Here is a 14,503-nt window from a genome sequence, read left to right on the forward strand (position 1 = left end):
TATTTACAACAGTTTCACATAGTAAAACAGACGGCGTTCAGGTCAGTGAAGAATATACATCATACATATAAATATATATATTAATGACGAAATTCGAAGAATAATAATGTAAACAATACATTCCACTAGAAAAGAGCTGCTGTATTCAAACCTAATGTATAGATCTTTATCATCCTACAACAAGAGAACAATTACAAGTGCAATTCAGCACCTATAACATGATGCGGGAAATATATTACATAAGCGAAATTACGTACTATGCTTGCAATATTCATTTCCCAAAACCCGATACCAATTTTGATTTATTTACATAAGCCTTTTGAAGGTAAAACATAATTCACATTTATGCCATACTGTTTAAATAATCAGTCAAAATAAAACATTGACGTAATTTTACCAAAGAATATTAATACTTATTGTACATAGTACTAAATTAGGAATCGTTATGAACATCGATCGTTTTGTGATATCTGTATAAATTTAGATGAACAATATTTTCTAAATTTCTACAAACATGTATACAAACAAAACTGAACAAACTATAAACTGTATATATATATCATAATTTACAGAATGTTTTGTAAAGGACATATTAACAAAACAGACATAACAATTTTACACGCGCAACACATAAAGAAAGCTAATGTTTGAGATATCAACACGGTTCTTGCAGACATGTTGTTGTTAAGCATAAATACATAGATACAAGTACATAACGCACCACAACTTTTTGTATGTATGTTACAAATATGATATTAAATTTATCCAAGGACTTTAGGAGTGTGTACTTGTTACCAGCAGACAGCTGTGCAGTAAATTGATTAATATAATACCTCCGCACAATTTACTTTATTAGCACGTTGATCATTTAGAGGATGCATGATGCTATTGAGACTCAATCGGCCGTTTTAGGCTCAATATCCCTATACTCCTTTAGGATAGATTTGAAAGAGTTAAACACTGCCAATTTCCATCGATATCTTTATTTTGGACATAACAAGTGACAATGTATAAGATCGCAATTCAGAATGTATGGGAATCTTTGCCACAGCAAGCGTAGTCGACAAGCTGTGCAATTAAGCAGGCAGTGGTCAAGTGCCCAAATCACACACAAAACTTGAGCCCTGTTCACTGCCTGAGCGTGTAGAAAATCTTTAATGCTGATGATGAACAGTCGGCTGTTTTCAGGTCCAGGATCCCAATTGTTGAACCACGAACTAACTCAAACAGTTCAGCACTTTCATTTTAAACAATATTTTTAATATATGACATGTTACGTGACAGTATTTCAGATCGCTTATTAGATATATGTGTTTGAGAATCGTCTCCATAGTCTTCTGAACATGGCTGTAATAGAATGTCCCACAACTCACACCGTACAGAATGGTCTAATGGAGAAAGCGCAATCAACAAGCTGCAGAGCCACTAAGCTGAACATTCAACTTTTTGCAATGATATGCATTGCAGTGTTTCAGGCAGCTGTAAAGTATAACGCCCACTTAAAGTTCCCCACTAATAAAGCTTTGTTAAATTCTTGAGAGTGTGCAGAATCTTCGACGCATATCAGGCACACTCTGCATTTTTCAGGTCCAGGATCCTTATACTTGTATCACGCAATATTTCAAACAGTTCAACACTTCCAGTTTCCACCAAAATTGTCATGTGTGTCATATCAAGTGCCAGTATTTCAGATCGCAAATCAGATACATGTGTTTGGGATTCTCCTCCGCAAGAGTATTCAAATGACTGCAATACAACATCATACATCTCACACTGTACAGAATGTTCTAATGAAGAAAGCGCAATAAACAAGCTGCAGAGCCACTCAGCTGAACATTCAACTTTCTGCAATGATATGCATTCCAATGTCTTAGACAGCTGTACAGTACATCGCTCACTGTAAGTCCCCCACAAAAAAAGCTTTGTCAATTTCTAAAGAGTACACATAATCCTTGACGCAGATGAGGCACAATCTGCCGTTCTCAGTACCAGGATCCCTATACTGGTATCACGCAATATTTCAAACAGTTCAACACTGCCATTTTCCACATCAATTGTCATATGTGTCATATCAAGTGACATCATTTTATATCGCAAATCAGATACATGTGTTTGGGAATCTCCTCCGGATGAATATTCCCAAGGCTGCAATACAACATCCAAATAATGACAACCTACTGATTAATCTAACAAAGACAGCGCAATCAACAAGCTGCACAGCCTATCAGCTGAACATTCAACTTTATCCAATGGCATTAATTGTAATGTAGCAGGCAGCTGTAAAGTGCATCGCTCACTAAAAGTCCCCCACAAAATAAGCTTTTTTACTTTCTTGAGAGTGTACATAATCTTTGATGCTAATGAGACGCAATCTGCCGTAAACAGATTCAAAGTCCCTATATTTGTATCACGTAAGATTTCAAACAGTTCAACAATGCCATTTTGTACAAAAATTGTCATGTTGGACATATCAAATGACAGCATTTCTCATCGCAAATAAGATATTAGTGTTTTTGAATCGTCTCCACAAGAGAATTAACATGGCTGCAATACAACATCCCAAAGCCCACACTCTACAAAATGATCTAATGAAGAAAGCTCTGTCAACAAGCTGCACAGCCACTCAGCTGAACATTCAACTTCCTGCAATAATATGCATTGTAATGTATCAGGCAGCTGTAAAGTGCATCGCCCACTATAAGTCCCCCACAAAACAAGCTTTGTCAATTTCTTCAGAGTATGCAGAATCTGTGATGATAATTATTCACAATCGGCCGATTTTAGCGTCAGTATTCCTATATTTGTACCTCTAAAGATTTCAAACAGTTCACTACTGCCATTTTTTACCAATATTTTAGTTTGAGACATATCAAGTGACACCATTTCAGATCGCAAATCAGATACATGTGTTTGGGAATCGTCTCCACACTCATCTGCACATGGCTGCAATACAACATCCCACAGCTCACACTTTACAGAATGATCTAATGAAGAAAGCGCAATCAACAAGCTGCACAGCCACTCAGCTGAACATTCAACTTCCTGCAATGATATGCATTGTAATGTCGCAGGCAGTTGTAAAGTACATCGCTCACTATAAGTACCCCACAAATAAAGTTTTGTCAATTTCTTGAGAGTATACAGAATCTTTGATGCTAAAGATGCACACTCGGCTGTTTTCAGCTTCAAGATTCCTATATCTGTACCTCGAAATATTTCGAATAGTTCAACACTGCCATTTTTCACAAATAGCTCAATTTCAGACATATCATGTAACGGTATTTCAGACCGCGAATCAGATATCCGTGCTTGGGAATCGTCTCCACACTCTTCTGCACATGGCTGCAATACAACATCATACAGCTTACACTTTACAGAATGATCTAATGAAGAAAGCGCAATCAACAAGCTGCACAGCCACTCAGCTGAACATTCAACTTCCTGCAATGATATGCATTGTAATGTCGCAGGCAGTTGTAAAGTACATCGCTCACTATAAGTACCCCACAAATAAAGTTTTGTCAATTTCTTGAGAGTATACAGAATCTTTGATGCTAAAGATGCACACTCGGCTGTTTTCAGCTTCAAGATTCCTATATCTGTACCTCGAAATATTTCGAATAGTTCAACACTGCCATTTTTCACAAATACCTCAATTTCAGACATGTCATGTAACGGTATTTCAGACCGCGAATCAGATATCCGTGCTTGGGAATCGTCTCCACACTCATCTGCACATGGCTGCAATACAACATCCCACAGCTGACACTTTACAGAATGATCTAATGAAGAAAGCGCAATCAACAAGCTGCACAGCCACTCAGCTGAACATTCAACTCTCTGCAAGGATATGCATTGCAATGTAGCAGGCAGTTGTAAAGTACATCGCTCACTATAAGTACCCCACAAATAAAGTTTTGTCAATTTCTTGAGAGTGAACAGAATCTTTGATGCTAAAGATGCGCACTCAGCTGTTGTCAGCTTCAAGATTCCTATATTTGTACCTCGAAATATTTCAAACAGTTCAACACTGCCATTATTCAAATATATTTCAATTAGTGACATGTCAAATGAAAGTATTTCCGACCGCAAATCAGATACATGTACATGGGAATCGTCTCCAGAGGCGTCTTCACATGGCTGCAATACAACATCCAACAGCGCACACTCTACAGAATGATCTAATGAAGAAAGCGCAATCAACAAGCTACACAGCCACTCAGCTGAACATTCAACTCTCTGCAATGATATGCATTGTAATGTAGCAGGCAGTTGTAAAGTACATCGCTCACTATAAGTACCCCACAAATAAAGTTTTGTCAATTTCTTGAGAGTATACAGAATCTTTGAGGCTAAAGATGCACACTCGGCTGTTTTCAGATTCAAGATTCCTATATTTGTACCTCGAAATATTTCAAACAGTTCAACACTGCCATTTTTCACCAATACCTCAATTTCAGACATGTCATGTAACGGTATTTCAGACCGCGAATCAGATATCCGTGCTTGGGAATCGTCTCCACACTCTTCTGCACATGGCTGCAATACAACATCCCACAGCTCACACTCTACAGAATGATCTAATGAAGAAAGCGCAATCAACAAGCTGCACAGCCACTCAGCTGAACATTCAACTACCTGCAATGAAATGCATTGTAATGTAGCAGGCAGTTGTAAAGTACATCGCTCACTATAAGTACCCCACAAATAAAGTTTTGTCAATTTCTTGAGAGTATACAGAATCTTTGATGCTAAAGATGCACACTCAGCTGTTTTCAGATTCAAGATTCCTATATTTGTACCTCGAAATATTTCAAACAGTTCAACACTGCCATTTTTCACCAATACCTCAATTTCAGACATGTCATGTAACGGTATTTCAGACCGCAAATCAGATATCCGTGCTTGAGAATCGTCTCCACACTCATCTGCACATGGCTGCAATACAACATCCCACAGCTCACACTTTACAGAATGATCTAATGAAGAAAGCGCAATCAACAAGCTGCACAGCCACTCAGCTGAACATTTAACTTTCTGCAATGAAATGCATTGTAATGTAGCAGGCAGTTGTAAAGTACATCGCTCACTATGAGTATCCCACAAATAAAGTTTTGTCAATTTCTTGAGAGTGAACAGAATCGTTGACGCTAATGAGACATCATTAGAAGTAAGCAGGCCCAGTTCTCCGATCTGTGTACATCGTAGTGTGTCATATAGGTAATTATTGCCTTGCTCAATATCTAGGTGGATATTTTTCATATCGCACAACAATTCTTCTGACTGGCATATTTGTGTATTGGAATCCGTAACAGTCACAGCTTCAAAATACAATTGCACATCATGTTTTAATGATGATAAATACACTAGTAGGCGACGAAGAAACACGGCCGTACAAGTACAATTTAGCAAACCAATATCTTGTATTGTACCAGGTAGAAGTGTTCGTTCCAAAAGATTTGAATCTTCTATGGACAAATATATTAAGTTAGACAACGACGGAAGAACATTGGACAACGATGATTCTTCGATTTGTCCGATAAAATGCAGCTCCTTTATTTTCAAATTATGTAAGGCTTTATAAATTTCCGAGGTCACTGTAGTCTTTAAACGTTCAAGACTATTTTTTGACTGTTGCATGATTGACAGTAATTCACTTTCTTCTAAAACGTTGCTTTCCAAAATAAGTGACCGAACATTTGACTTGTTTAAAATTAGCAGTTGCTTTAATGTCTTTGAATCCGAATCATGAAGATATTCATTGAATGTGAAATCCATACATTTTAAAAAGATTTCCTTCTGACCGCTGATTTTGGCCTCATTTAAAACAGCTATAACCATCTGCTGGAACAAGACTGATATTGCAAGACAACGTGCATCGCAATTCATCTGATTAGGATTTGATTTTAGAACGGTTTCTTTAGTGTATTTGTCTCTCTGAAATGCTGATTTATCCCTATATAGCTTTATGTAGAAGCTTAGTCCGTTGCTTATGTCACTGAGGAAATCACCGTCTACTAAACGGTTGAGTAGTTTATTACCTGTCTCGCAGTGAAGTCCATACAGATAAATAACCGTCTGGCTCATTTCTAAAACATTATATTTATGTTCAGGTTTGAAATTTGCTAGCAGGACATGCTTTGAATTTGCGATATGAAATGCTGCCAGAAACTCTTGGACTGTCTCGTGCGTAAATGAAAATTGGAGACCCTGTGTAACGTTTACGGAAATGAACCTTGCTGTTAAGACACCAGCCTTGAGGCAAAATTGCAAATGTGTTTTAGATAAATATTTCCTTAATTCCTGTTCACTAAACGTAAGAGATTTGTTCGATGAAAATGTTAATTGAAACGCAGCATTTGCAAGCGCATTAAATATACTCAATTGTTTCTTTATGTATCTCGTACTTGATAAACACTCAATAGAGCATCCGTTTTTAAAAGATCCCTCTGTCGCATCGGCCTTCTTGAAAAGTAGGTCTAGTAGAACACAATTCATTTCACACAATGAACCCCTAACATCCGTTTTGCTCATCCATACATTAACTATCAACGCCTGTAGCCATGGCGACGTAAGAAAATGCATAAAGTGACGTTCGTTAACGAACGTCATGAATTCATTGAATGTCCTGTTGTTACCAGTCTGAAGACTGAGTATTATTTGCTTAATTAGCTGTTCTGAATCTGCTATCCCTTCAATTTCTAGCAGTCTGTCAATTACAGAAACTTTGATCCGCTCGTCCGCCATTTTCCACGGTCGTGTTGTTATTATCGATACGCAGTTTGTATGAGAGCTTGGAATTCTAGGTACAACGTACTGATTCAAATGATCAGCCCACTCGTTCAGTCCATCCATAGTAACGAGGCAGGTCTCTCGTTCAAGGATTTGGTGTAGTAGCTCAAATGCCTTTGTTTGCTTATCACCCGTGTAAATGTTGTCGATTATATGTGCTTTAATCATTTCTATAACATCACGCTGACCAATTGCATCTCGTAGTGAAATGTGAAACAGAAATTGAAAGTCCTTCAACGTATCAGCATCACTAAATGTGGCCTTGTTATCAGAATTATGCACAGATACTGCGTTGCACCAGTCAAGCACAAGTTTAGTTAGGAATGTAGACTTTCCTATTCCGGGATCTCCTTGAACAAACACACGTTTGAGCTTTTTATCACTGTAAAAGAAGTCCTTGTATTGGTTAATCGCTTTGTTTGTTTTTGTTCGAGATCCATCTTTCTCAATGTTGTAAAGACTTAATTTCGGTTGAACAAAAATATCAAATATGGGTTTGTCAAGACCCTCCCATAGCGGCGACACAGACACGGTATTTATCTCCGCTGTATAGAACTCAATTAAATGTCCGCGAAAATCTGAAATGATAAATGTAAATTTTGTTTCCCAAGAATAAAATCTTGACGAAAACAAAAACAAAACCAATAATGATATATTACAACAAAAACTCATAGAATACAACTAAAACAACAACTACTACTAGTACTAGTAGTTGTGTAAGTAGCAGTAGAAGTAGTAGTAGTAATACTAGTTTAGTAGTAGAAGTGTAGTACATGTAGTAGAAAGTTAGTCTTATTCGTAGTAGTAGTAGTAGTAGCAGTAGCAGTGTAGTATTATAGTAGTACTAGTAGTAGAAGTAGTAGTTGTAGTAGAAGAAGAAGAAGTAGTAGAAGTAGTTAGTAGTAGTAAGTAGTAGTAGTATTAGTAGTAGTATAGTAGTTAGTAGGAGGAGGAGGAGTGAGAGGATTATAGGAGTGTAGGTAAGTAATAATAAGTAATAAGAATAAATAATGAAGAATACTAATGAGAATATAATAATAAGAAGTAAAAGAATAAGACAGAATAAGTAATACCACGGCGAATACGAGATACTGTCTACTACAAAATACTACGACGAAGACGACTACGATAAGACTACTACTACTACTACTACTACGACGACTGATCTACTACTACTACTACTACTACTACTACTACTACTACTACTAGAGACGACTACTTCTACTACTACTACTATACTACTTATACTACTACTACTACTACAACTACTCTACTACTACTACTACTTCTTCTACTACTACAACTACTACTACTACTACTTATGCTACTACTACTACTGCTACTACTATTACTACCACTACTACTACTACTGCTACTTCTACTACTACTACTTCTTCTTCTACTACTACTACTACCACTTCAACTACTACAACAACAACAACAACTACTACTACTACTACAACTACTACTACTAGTTCTTCTAATGCTATAAATCAAACTCATGTTTAAAAAAAGAATGCTGCTAAGTTGGCGATATCTATTCATATACTTAAGAAGGTCCAAAGCATATCTTTCAGCAGATTAGCGTAAATGTAGTCTATGTATAGGTGTTGTGTGTCAATCTATGTTTTACCTGACGGTATGGCATACGTTGACCCTTATTCACAGTTAAATTGTGGTTATGTATCTTGACATACTTTTTACGAAGTTGCAAACGTCAATCGTAGGTTTTTTTCAATTGGTCGACCAGACATATTAACAGCGTATAATTTTAAATGTCAAACGCGTGTGTGATGCATTAATGTGGAAATAAGATGACACGCTATGCTAATCCGTCTACAGATTGTGTGTACTATTACGGTGTAAATACCTATTTTAAATGACTAGAAAAGTGTTCCTCAATACAGGTATGCAATACCATTTCTTTTAATGAAGACAATAGTGCTTTACTTAGTAAATATCAATAACTTAATACAATATGTCATTGAATTTAATTTTTTGAAATAATTCTCCTTGTAATATATAAATATATTGTTAACACTTTTGGGCAACAAAACTATCACCAAAACCAACCGACTTGCATGACAACCGATTTTAAAATTAGTCAGTAGAATTGTCTGATTTTGCTTGACAGATTTATTGGAACTTGTAAATGATTAAATCTCTAAAAACGAGTTTGTTTGTAATTAAACCACCTTACCAAGAATCAAATACTTTAATATGATACTTGATTACAATAGGACATGATAGTTATAAACCATGATGCTTGTTCAATGGTGTTTATTGTGTGTCTATGTTCTGTTTTATGACTCTGAAATACGCTGACATTATTTAGAACTGAAATTGAGTTTTGTGCTGTCCTTTGAGCTTGCACTTTTACACGAACAAAACATATCATGGACTGCACAAGAGAACATTGTGTAAATGTAGTTTGATTTTTGTTTGAGTAAAGCGCGGTACTTTATACTTTAATTCAAAGAAATCGAAAACGCGAGGCTTATACATATAACTGAATTTTCAACAGACAACACTTTATACGTATGTTATTCTGTTTGCCCGTAGCGTTCATAGTCGCAAAATTGTTTTCAATATTCAAATTATGAACAAACATACCGACAAATATTTCTGTAAATAGTTTGTTGTCGATAAGCGATTAACTAACTATGCAAACTGAGATTTAGTTCAGGGTTTCATATACTCGATAAATTATCCGAAATATGCATTCGGTGATAAATTAATAGACAACTTATAGTGAAACACGAAATCAGACATACCTTTACAGGTTTGCTCATAGGTCGATTCCACAGTTATGCTTACATGATCATCAATAGCCTTTTTACATTTCGCAGTATGGTCATCAAGTACCTGTTTACAATTGCCCGTGTGTGTATTTAGATCCCTTTTACACTGTTCAAGAAACATCTGCATCTCATCCAGAGATTGATCAGCTATATTCTGAACTTTCTTAAGTGTATCTTGAGCAGCCTTTAGTAAATCAATCATTTCCTGCGTGGTTATCTTTAATGTGTCCTTTTGCAGCTGTATTGGATAACATATGTTTGTCATGTGAAAACATCAACTATTAACCACTTAGCAACTGTTACATAAAACCACTATGTACAACTGTATGAAGAAGTATTGTAATTGTAATTAGTGTCATATATTGTCTTCATTTTACAGCAGTTATATATAAGTAGTTTGAAATGCCTGATACGTATTCTCAATTAAGCTTAGGTTATTTATGTCATATCAACGATCTGATAAAAATACACAACACCGTGGATAGTGATACCTGGAGCAGAAAATCTAGGAGTTTGAATTTTACTGTTCATGTGACGGTTATAAATTATAGCGATACATAAACAACTTTTAGGCATTTCATGCAAATCCTTTGTGCTTTAATGTTTAATTGCTGAATAAAAGTTAAGTTCGACCTTAATTTTCTTTATATTCGAATACCAACGTGCACGACAAAACGGTTTGTTACTGAACACTATGTTATACCTCTGCTAGTTTCTTCACAGCCTCCTGTGAAGTGACGTCATGCGTGAGACACGTTGCGTCACTCAGAAGGTCAGTGAGTGTTGTGAAGATGTCCTGAATGATATGCATTCCAATGTCTTAGACAGCTGTACAGTACATCGCTCACTGTAAGTCCCCCACAAAAAAAGCTTTGTCAATTTCTAAAGAGTACACATAATCCTTGACGCAGATGAGGCACAATCTGCCGTTCTCAGTACCAGGATCCCTATACTGGTATCACGCAATATTTCAAACAGTTCAACACTGCCATTTTCCACATCAATTGTCATATGTGTCATATCAAGTGACATCATTTTATATCGCAAATCAGATACATGTGTTTGGGAATCTCCTCCGGATGAATATTCCCAAGGCTGCAATACAACATCCAAATAATGACAACCTACTGATTAATCTAACAAAGACAGCGCAATCAACAAGCTGCACAGCCTATCAGCTGAACATTCAACTTTATCCAATGGCATTAATTGTAATGTAGCAGGCAGCTGTAAAGTGCATCGCTCACTAAAAGTCCCCCACAAAATAAGCTTTTTTACTTTCTTGAGAGTGTACATAATCTTTGATGCTAATGAGACGCAATCTGCCGTAAACAGATTCAAAGTCCCTATATTTGTATCACGTAAGATTTCAAACAGTTCAACAATGCCATTTTGTACAAAAATTGTCATGTTGGACATATCAAATGACAGCATTTCTCATCGCAAATAAGATATTAGTGTTTTTGAATCGTCTCCACAAGAGAATTAACATGGCTGCAATACAACATCCCAAAGCCCACACTCTACAAAATGATCTAATGAAGAAAGCTCTGTCAACAAGCTGCACAGCCACTCAGCTGAACATTCAACTTCCTGCAATAATATGCATTGTAATGTATCAGGCAGCTGTAAAGTGCATCGCCCACTATAAGTCCCCCACAAAACAAGCTTTGTCAATTTCTTCAGAGTATGCAGAATCTGTGATGATAATTATTCACAATCGGCCGATTTTAGCGTCAGTATTCCTATATTTGTACCTCTAAAGATTTCAAACAGTTCACTACTGCCATTTTTTACCAATATTTTAGTTTGAGACATATCAAGTGACACCATTTCAGATCGCAAATCAGATACATGTGTTTGGGAATCGTCTCCACACTCATCTGCACATGGCTGCAATACAACATCCCACAGCTCACACTTTACAGAATGATCTAATGAAGAAAGCGCAATCAACAAGCTGCACAGCCACTCAGCTGAACATTCAACTTCCTGCAATGATATGCATTGTAATGTCGCAGGCAGTTGTAAAGTACATCGCTCACTATAAGTACCCCACAAATAAAGTTTTGTCAATTTCTTGAGAGTATACAGAATCTTTGATGCTAAAGATGCACACTCGGCTGTTTTCAGCTTCAAGATTCCTATATCTGTACCTCGAAATATTTCGAATAGTTCAACACTGCCATTTTTCACAAATAGCTCAATTTCAGACATATCATGTAACGGTATTTCAGACCGCGAATCAGATATCCGTGCTTGGGAATCGTCTCCACACTCTTCTGCACATGGCTGCAATACAACATCATACAGCTTACACTTTACAGAATGATCTAATGAAGAAAGCGCAATCAACAAGCTGCACAGCCACTCAGCTGAACATTCAACTTCCTGCAATGATATGCATTGTAATGTCGCAGGCAGTTGTAAAGTACATCGCTCACTATAAGTACCCCACAAATAAAGTTTTGTCAATTTCTTGAGAGTATACAGAATCTTTGATGCTAAAGATGCACACTCGGCTGTTTTCAGCTTCAAGATTCCTATATCTGTACCTCGAAATATTTCGAATAGTTCAACACTGCCATTTTTCACAAATACCTCAATTTCAGACATGTCATGTAACGGTATTTCAGACCGCGAATCAGATATCCGTGCTTGGGAATCGTCTCCACACTCATCTGCACATGGCTGCAATACAACATCCCACAGCTGACACTTTACAGAATGATCTAATGAAGAAAGCGCAATCAACAAGCTGCACAGCCACTCAGCTGAACATTCAACTCTCTGCAAGGATATGCATTGCAATGTAGCAGGCAGTTGTAAAGTACATCGCTCACTATAAGTACCCCACAAATAAAGTTTTGTCAATTTCTTGAGAGTGAACAGAATCTTTGATGCTAAAGATGCGCACTCAGCTGTTGTCAGCTTCAAGTTTCCTATATTTGTACCTCGAAATATTTCAAACAGTTCAACACTGCCATTATTCAAATATATTTCAATTAGTGACATGTCAAATGAAAGTATTTCCGACCGCAAATCAGATACATGTACATGGGAATCGTCTCCAGAGGCGTCTTCACATGGCTGCAATACAACATCCAACAGCGCACACTCTACAGAATGATCTAATGAAGAAAGCGCAATCAACAAGCTACACAGCCACTCAGCTGAACATTCAACTCTCTGCAATGATATGCATTGTAATGTAGCAGGCAGTTGTAAAGTACATCGCTCACTATAAGTACCCCACAAATAAAGTTTTGTCAATTTCTTGAGAGTATACAGAATCTTTGAGGCTAAAGATGCACACTCGGCTGTTTTCAGATTCAAGATTCCTATATTTGTACCTCGAAATATTTCAAACAGTTCAACACTGCCATTTTTCACCAATACCTCAATTTCAGACATGTCATGTAACGGTATTTCAGACCGCGAATCAGATATCCGTGCTTGGGAATCGTCTCCACACTCTTCTGCACATGGCTGCAATACAACATCCCACAGCTCACACTCTACAGAATGATCTAATGAAGAAAGCGCAATCAACAAGCTGCACAGCCACTCAGCTGAACATTCAACTACCTGCAATGAAATGCATTGTAATGTAGCAGGCAGTTGTAAAGTACATCGCTCACTATAAGTACCCCACAAATAAAGTTTTGTCAATTTCTTGAGAGTATACAGAATCTTTGATGCTAAAGATGCACACTCAGCTGTTTTCAGATTCAAGATTCCTATATTTGTACCTCGAAATATTTCAAACAGTTCAACACTGCCATTTTTCACCAATACCTCAATTTCAGACATGTCATGTAACGGTATTTCAGACCGCAAATCAGATATCCGTGCTTGAGAATCGTCTCCACACTCATCTGCACATGGCTGCAATACAACATCCCACAGCTCACACTTTACAGAATGATCTAATGAAGAAAGCGCAATCAACAAGCTGCACAGCCACTCAGCTGAACATTTAACTTTCTGCAATGAAATGCATTGTAATGTAGCAGGCAGTTGTAAAGTACATCGCTCACTATGAGTATCCCACAAATAAAGTTTTGTCAATTTCTTGAGAGTGAACAGAATCGTTGACGCTAATGAGACATCATTAGAAGTAAGCAGGCCCAGTTCTCCGATCTGTGTACATCGTAGTGTGTCATATAGGTAATTATTGCCTTGCTCAATATCTAGGTGGATATTTTTCATATCGCACAACAATTCTTCTGACTGGCATATTTGTGTATTGGAATCCGTAACAGTCACAGCTTCAAAATACAATTGCACATCATGTTTTAATGATGATAAATACACTAGTAGGCGACGAAGAAACACGGCCGTACAAGTACAATTTAGCAAACCAATATCTTGTATTGTACCAGGTAGAAGTGTTCGTTCCAAAAGATTTGAATCTTCTATGGACAAATATATTAAGTTAGACAACGACGGAAGAACATTGGACAACGATGATTCTTCGATTTGTCCGATAAAATGCAGCTCCTTTATTTTCAAATTATGTAAGGCTTTATAAATTTCCGAGGTCACTGTAGTCTTTAAACGTTCAAGACTATTTTTTGACTGTTGCATGATTGACAGTAATTCACTTTCTTCTAAAACGTTGCTTTCCAAAATAAGTGACCGAACATTTGACTTGTTTAAAATTAGCAGTTGCTTTAATGTCTTTGAATCCGAATCATGAAGATATTCATTGAATGTGAAATCCATACATTTTAAAAAGATTTCCTTCTGACCGCTGATTTTGGCCTCATTTAAAACAGCTATAACCATCTGCTGGAACAAGACTGATATTGCAAGACAACGTGCATCGCAATTCATCTGATTAGGATTTGATTTTAGAACGGTTTCTTTAGTGTATTTGTCTCTCTGAAATGCTGATTTATCCCTAT

The 14,503-nt window shown here is 36.9% G+C and overlaps 1 protein-coding gene across 9 annotated transcripts in view; it reads right to left on the bottom strand.

Moving 5' to 3' along the window:
* Positions 1–461: 461 nt before the first annotated feature.
* The window catches only part of LOC127833643 (uncharacterized), a 21,932-nt gene continuing 7,890 nt past the window's right edge, over positions 462–14,503 (bottom strand). The window contains exons 3-5 of one of the 9 annotated variants that reach the window (XM_052359027.1): positions 9,567–9,831; positions 4,404–7,370; positions 462–3,605 (exon numbers count right to left, since the gene is read on the bottom strand). In XM_052359027.1, the coding sequence (XP_052214987.1) occupies positions 2,761–3,605; positions 4,404–7,370; positions 9,567–9,831 (4,077 nt within the window). In that variant the 3' untranslated portion in view covers positions 462–2,760. Of the gene's footprint in view, positions 3,606–4,403; positions 7,371–9,566; positions 9,832–10,424; positions 12,149–12,946 lie in introns of those variants that run through there. The other 8 variants (XM_052359025.1, XM_052359022.1, XM_052359028.1 and 5 more) reach the window with 8 other exon arrangements.

This window comes from Dreissena polymorpha, chromosome 6 (genome assembly GCF_020536995.1).
Source record: "Dreissena polymorpha isolate Duluth1 chromosome 6, UMN_Dpol_1.0, whole genome shotgun sequence".
Taxonomy (NCBI): Eukaryota; Metazoa; Mollusca; class Bivalvia; order Myida; family Dreissenidae; genus Dreissena; species Dreissena polymorpha.